Here is a 22,520-nt window from a genome sequence, read left to right as displayed (position 1 = left end):
ATGGAGAATTAAAGATGAAGAAAATGCTGACACTATTGCATGTTTCATGAAATAGTATGAAGAACTAACCAAAAAAAAAAAAAAAATCAATATAATATTCTTTTTAAATTTTCAGAAAACTGTTTCATATTTTTATAAATTTAGAAGTTTTTATTTTCATTTTTATCAAAGAACAAAAACAGGCATTATAATAAGAAAACCCAACATTTTTTCTTTTCTAATTCTATTGAAGAAAATGAAAATTAGAAATGAAGTTCACTCATCGTCATACCTAACCTCGGTCCTCCTCACCCACTACTAGACACGGCTGATTATAGCAACTAATCTTACTCTGATTGGTGTGGTCCGAGACTCTCAAAAAAGAATATATGTAATAAATAAGCTCAAATTAAATTCAAATATGCCTAACATTAATTAAGACCAACATTACTTCATATTAACAGTTTAACACCCGTTCAATCAATCACTCACACATGACACAACAATGGTGTCTGTGAGTCTGTGACCCTGTGAGAAACAAACAAAATCATAAAGCAGTGTGCCAGAGATACGACCTTTTCCCTCCCCTTTTCCTACCTGCCCTTTTCCTTCCTCTACCGTACACACATATTTCCCTTTTCACCATTTTAAAGACCCAAAGTCTTCTTGATCTCTGTTTCTTATTGGGGTTTGAGATTTTCCTTCTCTTCCTCTCCCTATTCCTCCATTGATTTCTATTTTCTTTGTGGGTTTTTGTTTTTTTCCTTTCAATTTTAGGTTTTTTCCATCAGATGTTTCCCAGATCGATTCAACCCCACGAATCAATAGTTACCCAGGAAGACATTCATGGTGGTGGTGGTGGTTCGAGTCACCATGGTATAGACCCATGTCTCGTCTTGACATCTGATCCCAAACCTCGACTCAGATGGACTGCCGACCTTCATGAGCGATTCGTTGATGCCGTTACTCAGCTTGGAGGCGCCAGTAGTCAGTATTTTTTCTTATATTTATTTTATTTTTATTTTTTGTTTCTCACTCGCGTTGGGTATTACAATGAATATTGTTATTTTTTCTAATTCTGGTTGCTTTCTGATTCCATTTTCTCACTGTATTTAGACGATTCTTGTTCTATATTCAGTACTATTTCTCTATAATAGATGAGTTGTTTTGTTAATGGGGCTCTTTTGGTATTTTGGTTAGTAATGTAGCATATGAATCAAGCATCTGGTTGCTTTTTATTTTTATTTTTTTGTTTCTCACTCCCTTTGAATATTACAAGGAATATTTTTAGTTTTTCTACTTGCTTTCTGATTACACTTTCTCACTTTATTTCCCTGATTATTGTTCCATATTTAGCAGTAGTTCTCTATAATACATTTCCCAGATGAGTTTGTTTTGTTTATGGGGCTTTTTGGTATTTTGGTTAGTAATGTAGCATATGAAACAAGCATCTTGGTGGTTGCTTGTGTTGATTAATGATTACTGTTAGAATTGCTTTCATAGAGAATTTATTTGCATGTATTTGATCGTCTTAATATTGGTTTTTGCTGAAATTTGTTGTCTGTCATGCTCTCTGAACTCGTTATGACTGCATTAGGACAGCAAAGGGACCTAGCCAGCTTGATCTGGATTCTTGGCCCACATACTCGAGCTCAAATTATTTACTGAAACAACTCAAAATTCAGCTCGAATTTGAGCTTAATCCTTACTTCCTATAGTGTCTGATATTTAATTTTGTAAAAATAAGTTAAATTATTAAAAGTGTTTCACTCGTGATCAATAAAGATGAAATGTTTTACTCATGATTAATAAAGATCAAGGATTTTACCAGTAGGTTGGGCAACATATTGTGGGTTAAACTTGAAAGTCATGGAGAAGTAAAAGAGAACAGTATATAAGCTGTGTAAAAAAGTCATGACTGCCTATTATTAATGGCAGAAAATAATTGTGTTACAATGTACCGCTCGAACAGTTGGGTATTAATTTGTAATTTATAAATTACTTATTACAAAAAATAAGTTGTGCAATAAGGTTTTTTTAAGTAAGCCTAATGGTAATAAACTTATAAAAAATGGAATTTGTAGTTGCAATGAGAAGAACCGATGTACTTGGTCTATTGGGAGCTACATAGGAAGGTTCAAAGAAGTTTAGGGTGCTTGGTTATGGTTTATGAGGTCCAGCTAGTGTACCTTTAGTCTCGGTGTGTTGAGCAGCAGCAATTGGCTGGGGTCTTGCATACAAGTGGCATGCATTAATGTTATATTGTGGGTGGAAGTAAGAAAGGGGCCAAAGCCATAAGCAACATTAGGTGTAGAAAGCCTATGAGATAAGAATTTTCAGTGAGTAAAGACTTCAAAGGAAACATATAGGTGACATTTAAGATTATGCAATGGGTAAACATAGTTAAAATTCAAATTAGTTGGGAAGGTAAAAAGGACGTAGCAATGGTTGGTTATTGCTAGGGCTACAATTAAGTTGAGCTGAGCCAAGTTGAGCTTTTGGCTATTTGAGCTAGAGCTCGACAAGCAAACTCGAGCTTGAGCTCTGTAAGGGTCCTCTTGTGGAACACAAATACTCTATAGTAGATAAGAGATATTACACAGTGTGATGGATCCAAAGAGCTAATCTGGAGGGAGGAGAAGCAGACAAACCAAAGGGATTAATGGTGAAGGTAGGAATGTTTGTGTCTTGTGACAGAGAGTAAATGAACTATAGTACTGGTGATTTCAGGTTGCTGATCTTTTGACATTTTTAATGCTTAATGATACTCGTATTTATAGTCTGAGGTTCCTTGGATAATACCAAAAGGTTCAAGGCCTTTTTGGGGTATTACCCAGCACCTAAGACTTTAGGTTATGATTATTCTAGTTGTTCTTGATTGGCTATTAAGTCAAATCACTTTTTTATTCTGCCCAAGTTGACAGCGGCGCGTTAAATGACTAATGCATCATTAAATGTATTCGGTTGTTTAATAGTGGCGGTGGTTGAGCATTAAATGGTCAATACGTAGCATTAAATGTTTTTTCGGTGTGATTGTAAGTTTCTTTGTTATGGCACGTGCTCCACCGACCTTTTGGTTAGATCACAATCTTTTATAGTTCTTTGTTTAAAAAATTGATGATTAAACTGTGATTAGAAATTAGTTTGAAAGTGTTGAATTTGCAAATGTTGTTGGGTATTGGATTAGAATGTGAAATTTTGTAAATTGATAGTGAAGTGTTGAGATTGAACCTGGGAGAAGCACTGAGCATGATGATTTTGGTGAAGAGATCAGGGCGAGTGATGGAGGCGATGGCACCAATGAGGGTGGAGACGGAGTGGCCAATGAAAATGCAGGAATCGACTTTAAGCTCTTCCAAGAGGGTGAGTATGTCATAGGCATAACCTTGGAGGGAGGAGTAGTGGTCGAAGTAGTCCGTGTTGGTGGTTCCGACACCCATGTTGTCGAAGACGGTGAGAATTTGCCATTATAGAGAAACTTGCAGTCATATAAAAAAAACATTTAATGTTACATTTTGACCATTTAATGCTCAATTATCGCCACTGTTCAATAGTCGAATACATTTAATGTTGCATTATCCATTTAATGCGTCGCTGCCAATCTGGACAAAATAAAGGGGCGATTTGATTTAATTGCCAATCAAGAGCAATTGGGGTAATCATAAGCCAAAGCCCTAGGTGTTAGGTAATATCCAAATAAGATCTCGAACTTTTGGGCATTATCCAAGGAATCTCGGACTATAAATACAAGTATCCTTAAGCATTAAAAAGGTCAGAATATTAAAAAACTAGAATTGTCATTACTATAGTTCATTTAGTATCATAAGGCACAAACATTCCTACCTTCACAATTAATCCCTTTGGTTTATTTGCTTCCCCTCCTTCCGGACCAGCTCTCCAAGTCCCTCATGTTGTGTGTGATATCTCTTATCTATGGTGGTTAAATTTATTTTACTTATGCATTAGGTTCTCCTATGCACCAGAGTTTGGAATAACAGATAAAAATGTTAATTGTATATCAGCTCTCTAGTATACAAAACAGATAAAACTGTTAATTTACGTATAATTGTTAGATTTATTTTTTGGAGAGGATTTGATTCGTATTTAGAGAGGATGTTGTGTGCGTAGTGCTGATTGCGATTATTAGGGAGTTGTACCACATTGTGTCTGGTGATGCATTTGGAAGCAGAGGAATAGTAGAATGTTCAAAGGGAAAGAATCGTCCACGGTGATTCTGAAACTTCACATCATACGCTCTCTTTTCAGTTATGTGAAGAGGAAGTCCTGTTCCTTTTCCGAAGATTTAATTATTTTTTTGGCTTCTTTGGGGCCTTAAACCCCGGTTCCACTTTTGTATAATGGATGCGTTCCCCTCTTGAACGCCTTTTTAATTCAATTATTACTTATAAAAAAAAAAATTGTTAAATTTATTTTACTCGTGTCAGTTTAACCCCATTTAAGTAAACAGCCCCATAATTTAGTAAGTAAATTTATTTTACTTATGTATCAGCTCTCTAGATAAAACAGTTAATTATGGGGCTATTTCAAGATAATAGGGAATTAGGGATGGATTTATTCAAGGAATTCTTGGGGATGGTAGAGTTTCTGTAAGAAAGAAATCTCCTTGTGGAGGAATATATTAAAGGGTACACAATAGAAAATGTTAGAGGCTTAGAGCAAATAGTCTAACCGACATTTGCCTGCGCCTTCTGATTTAGGTGGTTATGGTTGTCTTTTGGAAATCCTTGATTTGAATCCATCTACTCCTATCAAAATGATGAGAAATGATAGTGAGATGCTTAAGAAAAGCTCCGAGCATTCTATAAAAATGTGTAACGATCTTTAATTTATGTAACATAATTTTGGAACGATCATAGTTGAGAAGAGGGTCTGAAGATGTATGCATGCATCGGAAGAGTTGATGAGTATGATCATATCCTATTGAAAAGTGGAGTAGGACCATATTCTAGTCATATTTCCCTTCTAGCCTTCGGATATATAAATCTGAAAGGTCCAGTTTTTTCACTTGATGTCAAACTGAACTTAGATTGGATCGGCTCAGTCAAGCTTGACATGAGCTCAAAGTGAGCCTAGATACAAGCCAACAAGAATCAAGTTGAGGTCAAATAGCTTGATAATCAGATTGACTCAGTTCAACTCATTTCATCTTGTTTGTACTCTTTATTGACTTGTTTAAGATTAATGCTTCTTTATGGTGGAATACTTTTGTCACAACTCATCTTTCAGATGAGGGACAGATATTGTTTCTCACTTTCACTCATAATTAAGGGAGCCTCTGTTCTGGGTTTCCTTATGGTAAAAGACAAGTCCAATTTGGATGGCTAACCTTTCGGTTAACCTATTGGAGTAACTGGAAATTAGAGAACGTCAAGTCTAATTTGGATGGCTAGCCTTTGGGTTAACCTATTTGAGCAACTGTAAATTAGAGGACTTAATAAGATTATTTGGGTTGTAACGTTTCTCTTTGTCACGAATGTCCAAGGTTGGTGACAATGGCTAACATATTACCCATTCATTGGGGAACCCCTGAAAATGTCTCTTTGGTCTGTCTGGTACACAAGTCTGTAGTTGTCGGGAAGAAAGTAACATTATAATAGGCAGAGCTGGAGTGCTCTTCTCAAAAGTAGAAAATCAGCCTTGCATTAGTTCTTTGTACCTTCTTTTTGAAGTTAGGTAAAATAAATGATAAACTTAAGCCAGAAGGTGCTGGGGTGATCGAGTGTTTGTGAAGACCAATGTTCCCTCCTTACTGGTTCTTTTATTCTGTTTGTTTGAATTTTGGATTCTTCCAAACCGATCTTTCTGCACTTCATTTCTTTTTTACTTTTCTCCTTCTTGATGTATGTGGGACCCAGTTTGCCAGCTCAGGCTTTGATCCATGCCATGTGGCATGGACCTTGCCAAGTCAGCCACTCCCACAAGACTTCTCTCTCTAACTGCCTAATTTAATGGTTTAGTGTCACAGGTGTGGCTGCGGAGCTTAGCCTGAAGCTCCACCAGGAGTTTGTCTACAAATAAATCTCAACCCCTCAAGGAGTTTGTCTATGTAGATAAACCTCGATCCCTTGAGGAAAGCCGTCGAGGAGCTCCTCTCCACAGATAAACCTTAAGAATGAAGTGAAGACCTTCGAGAACTTACTCTCTATAGACATGCCTCAAAGAAGGGATGATACTTCGTGTTTCAAAGGGGCATGACCTTGTTGCAATACTCTCTTTATGTAACCCTATGGAGTGTGGGCCTGATGGCTGAGGTTTGAGGAATGCCAAAGAGTTATCACTGCAGCCCGAGGCTGGGCTCACTTTTTTACTTGTCATATAGAAAAGAGGAAAGCAATCTTGCCTAGAGTAAGACGACTTCCGGAGCCATTACATTTAATGCAATACATGTCCTGTCATAGTCGCATTTAATGGCCTGGCCCTCTCCTTTACCCCAATGGAGGAAACAGTTCATCTCGAGCCTCCAAATAGTCACATCTTTGCCCAATCTGTACGTTGCAGCAACTAACCAATGACCAATGAATAATGTTGTCTACCCTTGGTCTTTAATCGGAAATAACCCCCCCCCCCCCCCCCCCCCCCCGCGCGGGTTCCCTCTTCCTCGAGTCCCTTTCGAAGACCCCTCATGTGATAGCTCGGACTTCCACCTAAGCCTCTACTCATTGGTCATTTACAATTAAAGTGATTCCTCATTTTGTAGAACCTACATCAACAAAGCACATTATGTGTTGGTTCGGATAAGGGTAAAGAAAGGATTAGGACCAGAAACCAAAGTGAATTATCTGTCCTATGGTGTTTCCATTTCTCCATATCGATCATTTTACATGTCCACCAGCTTTTAGATGGTTGGTGTATTCTACTGGTGGATTTAGGATTTATTGAAGACTTAATGAGGAATCAGTGGAGGAAAATCTTTCAGTAATTGATGTTGTTTCCTATTATTGAAGATTTGGTGTTACTAGAGGAATCAATGGAGAAAAATCCTCCTTGTTTCCTATTTTCTAATTCTTTCAATTCTCATAATTTCTTCTCCTATATAAAAGAGTCTCCACCATTGTATTGTATATGAATTAAGAGAGTATTATAAAAGTGATGTAGCCCTTTGGGCTCTTTATGTCGTGGATGTAGGCCCTAGTGGCTGAACCACGTAATATATGTGTGTTCTACCTGTTTAATTTCTCTTCGCTTCCGTTGCTTTACGACATGGTATCATAGCATATTTTCTCTTCTTAGGTTCGGAACCTTATTTTGGAGTATTCCCTTAGCGTCTGAAATGTTGCTGAGGGTTTCTCGGTGCTATTTGTGACTTGTTTGGGCTGCCGGTTTGTTCAGTAGTAATGTTCTTCGCCTTTGCCGTGTCTCCAGCAGTTTTTATCGACTTGTTTGGGCCGCCGGTGTGTTCGGTAGCATTGTCCTCACCTTTGCCGTGCCTCCGGCAGTTTTTTGTTGACCTGTTTGGGCTGTCGGTGTGTTCGCTCTCTTCTCTCTTCATCATTCACACTTGTTGTTACTCGTTATCTCATAATTTCTTCTCCTATATAAAGGAGTCTCCACCATTGTATTGTATATGAATTGAGAGAGTATTATAAAAGCGATGTAGCCCTTTGGGCTCTTTGTGTCGTGGATGTAAGCCCTAGTGGTTGAACCACGTAATATATGTGTGTTCTACTCGTTTAATTTCTCTTCGCTTCCATTTTATGCTTTACAACATGATTAAATTTAGTTGACGTAGAACTCGGCCAGTGTCATGAATAGTGCTTTGTCTTTACACGGCACGTCCCAAGCCCAGAAAAAGAAAGCGGGTTTCGTTAGGTTGTTTGACATGTAAAACTTTAGTCAGAACCAAAATGAGCATTAATTTTTAATTAAACACAGGATTAGTGTAGCCAACCCTAAGTAGCTAGGAAAATATTTTATTGAGTGGAGTTTTTTTTTTTTTTTTGTTGGCTTTGCTGCATGAAGATACCTGCCTTGTGGTGCAGGTTACGGATGTGCTGGGGAGGTCAGTGTTTTGTATTACGTTTGTTGATAGCATATTTTCCCTTTGCCCTAGAACTTAAATTTTTAGCTGTTAGTTGGCTTTGCTACAATTATGAACACAAGCGCACAACTCAAAAATGTGTTTTCTTGACCGCTTGGGTTGGGTGGGTATCTCTAGCCACTTTGCTTAAGCTAGAGCCTTAATTCTCACGGGCCAAGTTTCCTGTTAGTCATTCCTAATACAGTCCTCCTCTGCCATTGCCTCCCCCACATCCTCATCGGTCTTTTTTTAGTTCTTCCCCCATCTCCCCCCACCCCCAAAAAAAAAAAAAAAAAAAAAAAAAAAGCACACACGCACACACAATCCCTGTCATCTGATCAAACCAAGTCACGTGTTCCTCAATTCATCTGGTTAAGTAAGCAATCTTCAAGCTCAGGCAGGGATTCACTGGCTCTCTGCCTTCTTAGCTTGTTAACAAAGTTTGAAACCACTTACCAGTGTGCTGATGTTGAGATGATCATGAATTGCTTTTCTGTTTACAGTCCCTACCAATGACTAGTACTTAATCTAGGCAATGATTATTTTGAACAAGAAATATTCTGTTATGTGTTGGATTATCTTAATTTCCGTAATCTGATGCATATCTGAGCATGAAAAATACCTGCAGAAGCAACCCCAAAGGCTATAATGCGGACAATGGGCGTTAAGGGACTCACTCTTTTCCATTTAAAGAGCCACCTCCAGGTTTGTTACATTATTAAACTAGCTAGTTTCCCATTTCACTCAATTCAATTAATAGAGCTTATATGAAGATGAACAACCTCTTGTTATATATATATTTCCCGGATAAGTAAACTCTTGCCAAGTTATTTGACTGCGGTTGTCTTTTTGTGTTACAGAAATACAGATTAGGTAAGCAATCTGGGAAAGATTTTGGTGAGGCTTCCAAAGATGGTAGGTTTAGTTTTAATTCTAATGGCTTTTCCAAAGTGTGTAAAATTTTTTCAGTGGCTCTAGTCCCTTGCTACATGAATGCTTGCTAGTTGAACTTGTAAAACTTATTGTTTGCTCCAAGCTTTAACTTTGTTGTGTTAATTCGGCTACATTGAATTCTGAACAATGTAGCAGCTCTATCTCACCCCTCCCCATCTCTCAAAATGTAAAACTATTAATAACTAACCCGTCAACCGAGAGAAAATCTGAAAGCAAGGACTTGTTTCTTATATTCACTTGTAACTGATTATATCTGGAAATGTTAGTTTGGAAAGCTGCTTAACTAAAAATAGTTACAATTGATTTCTTTTGCCACTGAATGGAAGGAATATCAGCTTCATACCTTTTAGAAAGCCCTCGTACCAGTAATTCTTCTCAAAGCTTGCCGACTTCCGATATGAATGAGTAAGATACATTTTTTCCTTCAAGAGTTCTATATTTTCTTATAGATGTTGGTTTTATTATGATGTTGCAACTTCTAGTAGCTCTAAGGATTTAGTTGATGTTTAGGGGTTATGAAGTTAAGGAGGCCTTGAGAGCTCAAATGGAAGTACAAAGTAAATTACACCTGCAAGTTGAAGTAAGTTTCCTTCATTTACTGAAATGCATTTGTTTGAAGTGTTTATCAAAATAAAAGACTCTAGAGCTGGGATTTAATAGCAGTCATGTAACCTTGTAATTTCCTTGAAGTGGGAGGAAGACTTTTACTTGATTATTTGCCTTGTTTTGTGATTACATGTGCGGACGATACAATAGTCAATAACTGAGTCAAAATGCTAAACCTACCATTCCATTACTAACTTGTCAACTTGGACTGCGTCTATACTCTGGCCAAGCTGATTGTGTTATTTCTATTAAGCAGGCTGAGAAGCACTTGCAGATTCGACAGGATGCAGAACGAAGATATTTGGCCATGTTGGAGAGAGCCTGTAAGATGCTTGCAGATCAAATTCTGGATATTGACAGAGACGCTTATCAGGGATTGAAAGCAGAGACGCCAGCAAGTTCCTCACAGATCCCTCTCGGCTTATACTCTTTACAATCTGCCGAGGTGGTCAGAGTCCATGGTCCTGAAGAAGTGTCACCAAGAATCCATCCCCAGAGGGCTGATTGTTCCACTGAGAGCTGCCTGACTTCGCATGAGAGCCCTGCGGGATTGCCTCTGGAGGGATCTCCGCCTGGTGGGAAGAGACGGATGCTGAACTTGGACTCGACCACCGCGTCAATGATCTGGGGTGGTGAATCAGATATGAGAACCCAAGATGTCAATGTGGTTCAAGTTAATTCAAATGGAATCACTGGGTATGGGATATAAAATCGTTCTTATTGATGTTGACCTATTGTCGAAAAGATCCTCTAATATGACTCTTATTGTAGAAGTGCAGAACTGTTCATGTCTATAAAAATGACAGAAGAATGTAGTGGACCTAAGTTCTCTCAAGCTGTAAATTAAAGCTGCTAATGTTTCCATGTTGAAAACTTTTGACTGGATTAAAGTAGTTGGCTTCTGTTTTAGTATTCAGCATCATCCTTCCGTTACAGAAATGGGCACAACCCTAATTGCTCCCAACTAGAGCTAACCATGTCCAACCTCAGGTTCTATATTATGTCCAACCTCAGGTTCTTTATTATGTCCAACCCCCCATTTTGTGTTCACGGAACTTTTTTGACTTTCTACTTTGAAAGGTGAAGAAGTATCACAATTTGTAATTTGTGTTGATTTAAAGTGAAATTGATAGTGTGAAAATGCTCATCTACGTGATACTCATCCCTTAAGGAATTTTTTTTTTGGTAATTGCTTGTGCATGTGGAACAGAAAGGCTATATTAGTCCCATGGTGGATTATTAGTCCCATGGTGGATTATAAGGTGCTTTAAAAGATCCCACACCACCATAGTCTAAAAATAATAATAATAATTAAATTAAATTAAATTGGTTAAGAGGATGAAATATTCCAAATGGGTCAATTCATGAAGAATGTAATTGCTTGTGCATGTGGAACAGAAAGGCTATATTAGTCCCATGGTGGATTATTAGTCCCATGGTGGATTATAAGGTGCTTTAAAAGATCCCACACCACCATAGTCTAAAAATAATAATAATAATTAAATTAAATTAAATTGGTTAAGAGGATGAAATATTCCAAATGGGTCAATTCATGAAGAATCCAATTGCTACAATTAATATGAAAGCGAAATTTTTGCCAACATGTGCCTAAACTCAGAAAAAAAACGAGGAGAAGTTAATTTCGAATGCTTAGTAATCATGTAGTAAATGATAATATATATATTTTTGTGATTGAGATGGCAGTTGAATGTTCGAAATTGTTTGATTTACTTGGTTCAATCTCATCAAAATTATACATTGTCATATTATGTGTGACTAAAGTCCATTTCAATTCTTAAAAAATCATCGTGATTAAATGAGATTTAATCGATCAGATATTCAAACTTGTTGGGTAATTTTCCATGGATAACATCATTAAATCAACATGATTTATAAATCAGGGCATTGAATCAACATTCTATCACTTAATCTGACTTAAATTAGCCAATGAAATAATAGTAAATGTTTGGCATTATGATTAGGCAGACTAAAAGCACATCCAATAAAGTAAGATCTATAAAAGAAATATATATTGGACAATAATATATTTATAAAAAACACTTTATAATATTTTTTATAGCTAGAGAAATGATTAAAGAATAAAAAAGTTTAGTCACTCTTAAACCCTCAGATCAAAATCACATTTTTAACAACCCTTTAATCTAACATTGATCGCATGAACTCACCTAAGATGGCTTTCACCATAATATTTGGTAAAAAAAAAATTAAAAGAAAAGACAAAGATAATATTTTCTAAAAAGTTAATAAGAAAAAACAAAGATGAAAGAAGTCCAAAAACATTACTGTCAAAGGGATTAAAAAAGATAAAATGGCCGGAACAACAGAGACGTGGCCGGAATATGACAACAAGATTCCGTCCGTTGCTAGGCCGGTCATCCTGTCCATCATTAGATGGGCAGACCAATTCGCTGACCGCGGGCACTTTTTATATAAATTATATATATATATATATATTGACACACATATACATATATATATATATATATGCAACATCACATCATTATGTTTAGTTTAATTGTAATCAATCATTAGTTTACTTTCAATCTTAACGCTGTATCGTCGTACCATTGGCAGTAATCAGTGTAAAATTTTCAGAGGTAGTAATTGTCTATATATATAAGTAAATATATATGTGTATGTATATACTATATATGCAACTTCACATCATTTAAAACAAACCCACCTCCCAAAATTGGAAAATCCCCCACCCTCCACCTGCTCTCCCTCACCTTTCCTTCCCAAAAAGAGAGAGAGTAGTCCTGTGGTTTCAATTGGAAGTCAATCTTTTGTGTGTGAGAGAGAGCATCTATATATCCTAGTCCAAGGGTTCAACAAGGTCAAGCTCAAATTCATCGAAATTCTAAGTCTTTCTGGTTTTGGTTGGCAGTCATGTTCAATTGTTCTTTTTCAAAAATCAGCTCAGACTCTCGAATTCGAGCTTCTCCTTGATTTTTCAGATCTGGGTATGTCTATTCTTCTCCTTTTATTGATTATATATGAACTGGGTCAACTCTGATTTTCTTTTGAACACTTCAACAAAGGGAAAAAGAGTTGTTTTGTTTTTAATTATTCTTAAATTTCTATTATTGTCTTTTATTATAGTCCCTGCAACCCTAATTACATGTGATCATGTTGTGTTATGGTGGAAGGTCTTTTTTTATTCTTGTGGTGTTTGTTTTTCCTTGAAGTGATTAGATGAATTTAATTTTCTTTAGTTTGATTGGTTCATTTTCTACTTTAATGGGACTTCTTTTAGTCGGTAAACATCAAACAATTAGTGCATACCCTAAACAACTTAGAATATTCATGACCTTTCCTAACAATTACTGCTTGCCCTAAGCCCTGCCATCGCATATGCGCTTGTCTAAAAATTTTGGGATTCTTGTGGCTGTCTGTGTAACTTCTTCTCAAGCTTTTAGTAGAATATTGGTGGGTTTTTATTTTTGGATATTTTTGTATGTTATATATGTGGATGGACTATTGAGAAAAATTCTTAATTATTTTTACTTTTTGGAAGACCTTATTATTGTGATTTGTCACTTCTATTTTGTCTAGCGAATCAACCATTTAATGTCTGTGCTTGTATTTTGCTTTAAAAAAATATGACAAAAAAGTTGATTATACTTTTCAAAAACAAAAAAGTTGTAATATGGTTATACCAATTTATGAGGAGGGATGCTTCATCCGTCCTCCCATAATTCCCTCTGACCCACCATTTTGCTTCCATCCAAAATTTGAGAAGAGACAAAAAGAAAGATATTTGCCGGATAAAATTAAAAGGATTTTATTACCCTCATTTAAATGTAAAGTAGTTTATATATCTAAGGATATATTGTTCCTTCCACTCAATCAAACAAAAGGGAATGGATTCTAGAGATGCCTCTTCCATCCCTCCTCGTCCCCTTCTATTTATGTTTCCTTCCCTCCCACCAGAGTATAATCTTATGAGCAACACATTTCACCAAAAGCAGAACAAGGAGGTAAAACATAGAGTTTATCTGTGTGTACACAAACACACATATATGCGCAGTATTATTCATACTAAGGTTTTTATTTCAATCTGGGTTAATGTATTGACTTCTACTCAAGAAAGTAGGATGTTGTGGATTTAAGAAGGTTAAAACTTGAAACATAACATGTAGATGCAAGGCTTAAAACACAACCATGTTAGACTTTATATTGCTCAAGGATATCTGGAAACATTCTGCTGAAGTTCTTAGCAGCTGTTCCCTCCTATTTTTTCAAAATCTGGGGAGCCTTGGAGCGCTCTGAATAGGATGGTAGAACTGGGTTGGTCTCCAGAAGGTTCAGGTTAATCCCCAAAAGAAATGTGTTTCGTGTCTACACTTCTTTTTATTTTCTCATGGCTAAGTATCTCACGTGATGCAATCTAAAATCTTGAACAAACGGGGTGAGTTTATAGTTGGCATTTCTTACCTGTCAGCTGAGGAATGCTGAACGATGCCATCATTTGAGCTAAGGAATCTCTTGTGGATTTTTTAAATCCACCACTCTTTTTAGACAGTTTAATCACTTGTTTTGCAAATGCATATGGTAGTTAAATTTGAAGTCTTTAGATTTTTTTGGTATGCTTTTAGTGACTCTCTGGTTTCTTGTTTATAGATAAATGACAAATGTATCAACCGAAGGGTGTTCCTAGTTCCAGTTTAGTTCGCGAGAATTCAGTTTCCCATAGTCAGCAATTAGATTGTGGTGCCAGCTCAATGGAACCTATCAGTGGAGGAAACAGTCTTAGCAACAATCCTAGTCTGGCCTCAAAGCAACGGCTGCGTTGGACACATGAGCTTCATGAACGCTTTGTTGATGCTGTAGCACAACTGGGTGGACCAGATAGTGAGTTATGCAGATCTTCATCTGGCTTTTTTTTTTTTTTTTTTCCCCTGATGAGTAACATACATCTTCAAACTTTGTCTTGTGTGCTTTCTTCCTTTCACTCTGAAAATAATAAAATATCATGAACCATTTCGTAAAAATGTCCAGCTGCGGTTGCTCAATCTTAATACAATTTAAATAAATGAGAAATGAAATAGCATTGTCTCACTGTGATTATATGCTTAGAAACTGATGTACAGGTAGGACTCGTCATTGATATTTTGAATTAATTTGTCAATAATCCTTTTTTAGAACTTACATGGTCTCTCAATGATTCAACGTGTCAACTATTCATGATCTAATTTTTACTGTGAGGTCAAAGGGGTAAGGTTATTTTGTAAAAACATTGGTGAACAGGAACTGCTAGAGAGGGTTAATCAATTTCTCAATAAACTGATTGTAACTGCTTGGGTGTTTGAAATGAAAAATCTTTCTATATTTGAACTTTATGCTTATCTAAGTGTTTTAAGATAATTCTCTTTGTTTTCTTCAGGAGCTACACCTAAAGGAGTCCTCAGAGTCATGGGTGTACAAGGTCTAACTATTTATCATGTCAAAAGCCATTTGCAGGTACATTTTTGGTTATTCTGTTGGGGGGCAGATGTAGAGGAGTGCCCAGGGTAGCAATGCATCCCACCCGAACACAAAAGATGACTTCTGTGGTTATGTTACCACCTCTCACTAGCCCCCACTCCTTTTTCTTTTTAATTTTTTTATTATTACATTTTGAACCATTTTGATAGTTATTTTCTACATCTTTCTTAGTAAATAGGGGGCCACTACTTTTCTTACTGCTCTGCAATTCCAAACTTAATTTAATGATAAAATGATGGACATTTTGCCACCTTTCCCTGCATTTGACTTTGCCTCCCTACTTCCCGGAAGGAAAAGGTCCCAAGGCCAACCCTGATTCTGTTTTATGCAAATCTTCTTCTTGATGGTGCTTTTTTGCTGTTTTGTTTTGTATTATTTTGTTTTCGAATTATTGTCTCCTTAATTATTTCATTAATTCTGCTGTGGTGATTCATCCAGAAATATCGACTTGCAAAATACCTGCCGGATTCCTCATCTGATGGTAGGTGTGTTATGTTTCCGTTGTTCTTTCTTCGGTAATAATGTTATGGCCAACTATAATGACTATATTTTGTGGAGTATTAGAATGGGCAGTTTTCTTATTTTGGTCAGTGTTCTTTAAGAATGTCTTGAAATGGAACCTTCCTAAAAGGATCATTGTAGTGATTTTCTTACTTAAATTGTTATTGCAAGGGAAAAAAGCTGACAAGAAAGAATCCGGGGATACACTCTCCAGTTTGGATGGTTCATCGTAAGTACTTTTGCCCAATTTGCTTTCTTTCCTTCTTCTTTTTTCCCATTAGTGACAAGTTTACAAATAGGTTATAGTAGAAAGTTTATGAATGAAGGTTGAATGCATTCCATAAATATAAATATCATGCACGTGGTAGAGGTGTGCAAGAGTGTCAATGTTTAAGGAGGAGTTGAGTTCATGCCAGACATTGACACTCTTGCACAATTTTTTAAATATGTCCCACACATTTGGACCTGTCTATTTGAAGCTATTTCTTATTTCTCTAGATATGGCCAACACTTCTCGCACACTTGCTAACATGTGACTAATTGAACCATGTATGTTGGATGAGACTTTCTTTTAGCATTGAAAGAAAGATCATAATTTTAAGAAAAAAATCAAATTAAAACTTTGTATAAAATTAACAAAAAGTTTGTCTCAAAGTATATCAAGAAACAAAAGATTTAGAAAAGGTTTTATTGAGGAAATGGGATGAGACCACGGAGGCTTAGCTCAAGTGGTATCCCCTCCTTCCATTTGGAAGGTTGAGGACCCTAACAATAAAGGGGGTGTGTGTTTGAGTTGCATGTGTAAGTTACCTGCCAAAAAAAAAAAATGTGGGATGAGAGTAGGAAAGGACAGAGAAGTCATCCGCTTGTGTATACATATACACATCAAAGTGTGTACATGAATATACACACAAATATGTTGTGTCCTTCATATATTTTTTCTATATGATAAGGGTTGGATGAGACTTTCTTTTAGCATTGAAAGAAAGAGAATAATTTTAAGAAAAAAATCAAATTAAAACTTTGTATAAAATTAACAAACAGTTTGTCTCAAAGTATATCAAAAAACAAAAGATTTAGAAAAGGTTTTATTGAGGAAGTGGGATGAGACCACGGAGGCTTAGCTCAAGTGGTATCCCCTCCTTCCATTTGGAAGGTTGAGGACCCTAACAATAAAGGGGGTGTGTGTTTGAGTTGCATGTGTAAGTTACCTGCCAAAAAAAAAAAAATGTGGGATGAGAGTAGGAAAGGACAGAGAAGTCATCCGCTTGTGTATACGTATCACATCAAAGTGTGTACATGAATATACTCACAAATATGTTGTGTCCTTCATATATTTTTTCTATATGATAAGGGTGATTATGAGTATTTAATTTACAAGTCACAAACTTCATTTTAGTTTTATAATGTTTGATTTAATTGTCATGAAGTATTGTTTGTATCAAATATATATATATTTAAGTATTGTTTGTAGCAGTATAATTCTTGTATATATAAAATTATAGATTTTATTGCTGTGTCTGTACTCTGTCCTACTATTTAAGATATGTTTTGTCCGTGCTGTGGTGCGTCCTGATCTTGTATCTGTGTCCCCATTTCATGTAATGCGGCCTGGACCTAGAAACATTCACATTAATCTGTTTCCCATCTCAAATGGTCCAAAAGATGTAGTGAACAAATGAGAACTTATGGCAAGGCTATGATTATGTAAAGAAACATCTGGCTATGTCCATCTCTGTGTGTTTTTTTTTTTTTTTGGGGGGGGGGGGGGGGGGGGGGGGGGGAGGCAGTATTCTATCCCATGTATGTAGTATTTATTTATTTATTTTTCTTGGCAAGAAACACACACACACCCACTTTGCCCCTATGGGGTCTTGAACCCTCAACCTTCTACTTTCGAAGGTGAGGAAGTACCACTAGGCTACAGCCCTTGCCATCCCGTGTATCTAGCATGCCTAAGAAATTCTACCAGCCAAGCTAGCTTGCAAATTCATCTGGTTATGCTCAATTAACTTGGGCTACCTTATCTGAGAAAGCATGTGTTCTTTCTGCTTTCAGGGGGGTGCAAATTAATGAAGCACTCAAGCTGCAAATGGAGGTCCAAAAGCGATTACATGAGCAGTTGGAGGTATGCTTTTCTTAGCAATTTCTTGTTTCCTGTAGATAGATCATTTTTAGAAATTTTCTTCCCCTCTTTTAGGATTATCAACCTAAGTTAATGAAAACACATTGTCAGTGAGGAGAATACTGTATCTATGTAAATAGGTATAACTTCCATGATGCATGGACACTTCAAATTGTGTGATTTATCCATATTGAACATGACGCGTTACCATGGGTTGGGCATTGTGTTTGATGCTCCTGCTCAAACTGGAAGTATCGAATGGGTGTATTAAACAAAGTAGGGGAGGAACTCATTCTTTTTTTACTGCAAATTTCCTAGATCACATTGTTAATCTAATACTACATTATTTGAAAGCGTGAGGGCTATCTATGTTGAACATGCTATTGTAATATGACACTTATATTTTCCAACATATAACAAACAAGAAGGATATTTAGATACTTCGATAATGTAGCCACATGATTGTGCCTTGAGGTATGCGACTAGGAAAATCCGACACCTAGACACACACCTATGTTGTAAGTGCTAAATGCTAATGAACACTGGTACATATAGTTTTCTGGAATGGGTGTTCTACGAAGTGGAACACTTTCGTTCGTGAACACTTAATTGAGTGAGTGATCCAAAAAGGAAATCTGTATTGCTTATTACAATTGAATTCTTATTTTATCCCTTTCTATCACTCGCTACGAAGGGTTTACGATTGGATTGCTTGAGCTAAAAGTTTAGTTGATCAAACTACTGGAATAAGATCTAAGCAGGCTCCAAACAGTCATGTTGGTTCTACTTCAATTCTATATGTTCAGAATCAATGAAATTCGGCAACCTTATCATTTTTATACTCATCCAGTAATTTAAAGTTTGGAAGTTTCTAACATAAAATTTCAATCATAGTCACCCCTCATATTGAACATTGCAACACGAAATAATGTGGAAGTGGAAATTTTAGATTTTCCAATCACATGCACATTGATTACTGAGCAAAAATGGGGTTTATAGTGACCCCTCAATCGATTGAAATGAAGCTCAATTGACTTAGCACCTGGACAGAAACCCAGAAATGACTCCCAGCAGACACCCTATCAATCAAGCATCCATCTCAGTTGTTTGAGATTGCGACAAAAGGCTAATATAGTCTCCAGAAACCTGCAAATTCAACTTCTTTCCTAAAACTTTCTAGATATCAGCAAGCCAATTTCTATCATTCCATGTTCTTTTGCAGTCTAATATTTGCATATTTCACGGCAACTCCAATGTCTCCTTTTGATCAAATTCTAGGCGTGCCACAAAATTATCAACCTACAATCAAGCTAGTTATTTTGTCAAATGTATAGTCTATAACTCCGTGTCCAGAGGACAACACCCTGCACTCTTGACATGATTTGCGTGAACTCATCAACACTGGAACATACAAAGGCATGCAAGCATGTCTAACTCAACGTTTACTCATCAACTGAGCATAATTTAAAGAATTACTTCATGCAAGTATATAAATTCCCATGCAACATTCAGAATTAAATGTAAGACTGTAAGCATTCATATCAACTTATCTTTGCAAATTTTTAGGAAATGAATTTAGATACAGTGAGTGGAAGCTTGTTATCCTGCCTCTCATAGCCAAATTCCTCATTGGTTTTTGTTTTTCTTTCCTTTAATCTCTGTTTCTCCCTTAGTCCTCCTTTCTCATCTCTGTTCTCTTTATCTTCTTCTTTTCTTTCCTTTCCTTTTCTTTTATTCTATCTTCCTTTTCTTTTTCTAGTTGCCTCTCCCTTTTCCCTCTTTTCCGTCCCAACCCAGCCCTAATTATAGGCTGGGATGCATGGCCATGTCTCCCATATTGGTGATACCTGATCATTTTGTTTTTCTTTGTTGCCACATCATATTGTTCTGTTCAATCAAAGGTTCCCTTGGATCACTCAAGCCCATTATTTTTATTTTTATTTTTTAGAAAAAAAAAAAAGCATTTTAAATTCACATTTCTCTAATTCCCTTTGATCCTTTTAAGTTAATATGTAATGAGTGACCCTTCTATGATATAACCTAGATTAATGTCTATATACTTAATTTAAATTTCTAGATTATCACATGGTACCTCTTGAAACGTGTACGCATATATTCATACATATCTTGGATGCCCAAAAGGTTTTCAACACATGCATACATGTGTTTCCTTTTTCTGTCTTTCTTCAAACGATAAGCTAGCTTATCGATTATTATGATTCAATAAGTTACTAATTTCATGTAGAAAAGTCATAGTTTGTTAAATTTAGGGATTATTCCTAAAAAATGGGATTATGAAGGTCAAAGGACAAATTCATGGAGTCCAAGTGAATCTTTCCAAAAAAATGGATTTACAGAGGATAAATGCCAAAATCATGGAAATATACTGTACATGGTATTTTGAATCCCAAACTGCCCTTTGAAAATTTACTTCTTGCCCAGCAAACCCAGAACAATTCCAGCCAAAAACCATTAAAAAAAAAAAAAAAAAAAAAAAAAAAAACATCATCTTCTTCACAAGCGTTGTTGGAATGATGTTGGCATAGAGAGATTGGTTATATGTGTGTGTGTGTGTGTATGTGTGTGTGTATTTGTAAGAATCAGTGGCAGATCAAGAGAGAAAGAGGAGGTTTGAGAGAGAGAGAGACTCGTCAATGGCGGATCAAGAGGAGGAACCGCCAAAGTCGACACAATAATGGGTCTCGCTGCCGGCAGTTGGTGGTCGGCGGTCTGGAGAAACAGAGAGAACTCTGGCAAGCAAGAACTGAACCGACAGAGGAAAACAGAACGTCAGCGATCAGAGACTAAGACTTCAGGCGCTGAAGGGAGCCGACATTGGACCGAGCAATGACTGAACTGAGATAGATGCCAGTGACTTAGACCGAATTGACGAGCAAGGTAGGACGGTGATGACAGTACTAGTAAAGTTGGTGGAGGGGTAATAGGGTTATTTCTCAAGACAATCGAGGGGTAATTTGGTAATCAAGACTAAATCCATTTTTTTTTGGAAGAACTGACTTGGACTCCATGAATTTGTCCTTTGTCTTTCATAATCCCATTTTTTAGGAATAATCCCTTAAATTTATTTATCATTAATAATGCTTGTCAAATACAGTTTTTATATATAAAAATTTGTTTTGTAGTTGTCATGTCCATAATGTGTTCGTGTCCAACTTAAGATTTGTCATATCAACATGCTACTGTCATGTCTTGTTCGTATCTTGAGTGTGTATCCATGCTTTATAGGTTGATGCTCAGTCAGAATATTTTAGTATATGCCAAAAAAGCAAAATAAATAAATAAAATTCCATGCCCTTTTGCAAATACGTCGTCACACTCATGCTGGTATTTTAGGTATAGACAGTATCATGAATATGCTTGTAACTATATTAATTGGGCAATTGGCTAGATTGAAAATAGGATAGAAATAGAACGTCTCTCTCCCTTTTTTTTTTCTTTTTCTTTTTTAATTGAGCATCATTGATTCATAAGCCAAAACTTTGCCAATTAAATTTGTAAATTTGAAATACAACAGGTGCAAAGACAGCTACAGTTACGGATAGAAGCCCAAGGGAAGTACTTGAAGAAGATAATTGAAGAGCAACAACGAATCAGTGGAGTTATTTCAGAAGTGCCTGGTCCGGGGGCCTCTGCCCCGGTGTCAGCTGACAACTGTCCTGAATCTGACAATAAGACTGACCCAGCAACCCCTGCCCCAACTTCTGAGTATCCACTCCTAGAGAAGGCCACCAAGGAACGATCCCCAGCCAAGAGTGTTTCTGTTGATGAATTGTTCTCTTCTCGTCACGAGCCACTGACACCAGATTCAGGTTGCCATGGCAGTTCACCAGCTGAGAGCCCAAAAGGTGAGAGGTCACTGAAGAAGCAAAGAGTGAGCATGGGTGCATCCTATGCTAAACCAGAGGTGATGCTTACACACCCGATATTTGAGTCGAGCTTAAGCCCACCTTACCAGCAACCAAACTCAGTTTTCTTGACCAGAGAACAGTTTGATCATTCAGCTGGGATATCTATTGGCAGCAAAGATCCACTGGGAAAAATTTCAGGTAGCAATTTATAGTTTGGTGTACTTTGTGTGTTATTTGCATATCAGGACTTCCGATTTCCCTTGTATGTGTAGTTTCTAGAAAAAAATATATATATAAATTTGATTAGGTCAAAGAACACTGTCAGTTTTAGTTAAGAGATTGTATCATTAGAAAACACTTGTCCTCAGAATTACTATTTCTTCCTATGCGAAAATTGAAATCCCATTAATAATGTGAATTTTACCCTACCCACCAGATATTGCACCATAAATCCCACCAATGTTGAGGTTGACAGGCTCTTGTGGATAGATAGTGTTTCAATTTAGTTGAGGAATTATGCCTCCTGGTTGAACAAAGGTGCAAACCTGAAAGAGCACTGGTGGAAAGTTCGCACAGAAATTCTGTTTAAAGTATTGTCTGTGACTTGTGGGCGTGCCTCCGAGCTATGCTTTGAATCTTGAAGTAAGACAGAATCCGGAAATGTTGCATATGATGTCAAAGGCCCAAGTTTCCAGTTTTAACATGCAGAAAGTGAAGCAGCAACCTCCGAAATGAGGAGGCAAAAGTTCCAAAGAAGTCTTGGCTATCAAATTCCAATTTGTGAGACAGGTGTGTAGAATTGGCCTTGTAATGCTTATGATTCTGTTCTGACCTCCCAAAAATCAATTGAGTTGTGGCTTTTGTGCTACATGGCTATGCATTGAACCAGTGGGATGGCCAACTTCTGGCAGTTCCTTGGCCATTGAATGAATAATCAAAA

At 36.7% G+C, this 22,520-nt stretch overlaps 1 protein-coding gene across 1 annotated transcript; it reads left to right on the top strand.

Annotated features, from left to right (window-relative positions):
* The first annotated feature begins 437 nt into the window (after nt 1-437).
* LOC132276958 (uncharacterized) lies at nt 438-22,008 on the top strand. Its single transcript, XM_059778617.1, has 13 exons — nt 438-966; nt 8,646-8,722; nt 8,878-8,932; nt 9,298-9,376; nt 9,482-9,551; nt 9,831-10,283; nt 12,486-12,561; nt 14,228-14,452; nt 14,985-15,061; nt 15,524-15,566; nt 15,758-15,815; nt 17,645-17,714; nt 21,247-22,008. Exons 1-13 carry the CDS (start codon nt 771-773, stop codon nt 21,790-21,792), a joined length of 2,025 nt encoding a protein of 674 aa, XP_059634600.1. The 5' UTR covers nt 438-770; the 3' UTR covers nt 21,793-22,008.
* The last annotated feature ends 512 nt before the right edge of the window (nt 22,009-22,520 follow it).

This window comes from Cornus florida, unplaced genomic scaffold (assembly GCF_030987335.1).
Source record: "Cornus florida cultivar Cherokee Brave unplaced genomic scaffold, ASM3098733v1 CherokeeBrave_3.0.0_Hap2_Chr01, whole genome shotgun sequence".
Lineage (NCBI taxonomy): Eukaryota > Viridiplantae > Streptophyta > Magnoliopsida > Cornales > Cornaceae > Cornus > Cornus florida.
This window is presented reverse-complemented; position numbering and strand designations above follow the sequence as displayed.

Bases quoted from the DNA above. Each gene is read 5' to 3' on its own strand.
- LOC132276958 (XM_059778617.1), top strand. From the start codon at position 771: ATGTTTCCCAGATCGATTCAACCCCACGAATCAATAGTTACCCAGGAA. The intron at 8,723-8,877 runs GTTTGTTACATT...TTTGTGTTACAG, and splicing joins ATTTAAAGAGCCACCTCCAG to AAATACAGATTAGGTAAGCA. The intron at 15,567-15,757 runs GTAGGTGTGTTA...TGTTATTGCAAG, and splicing joins GCCGGATTCCTCATCTGATG to GGAAAAAAGCTGACAAGAAA.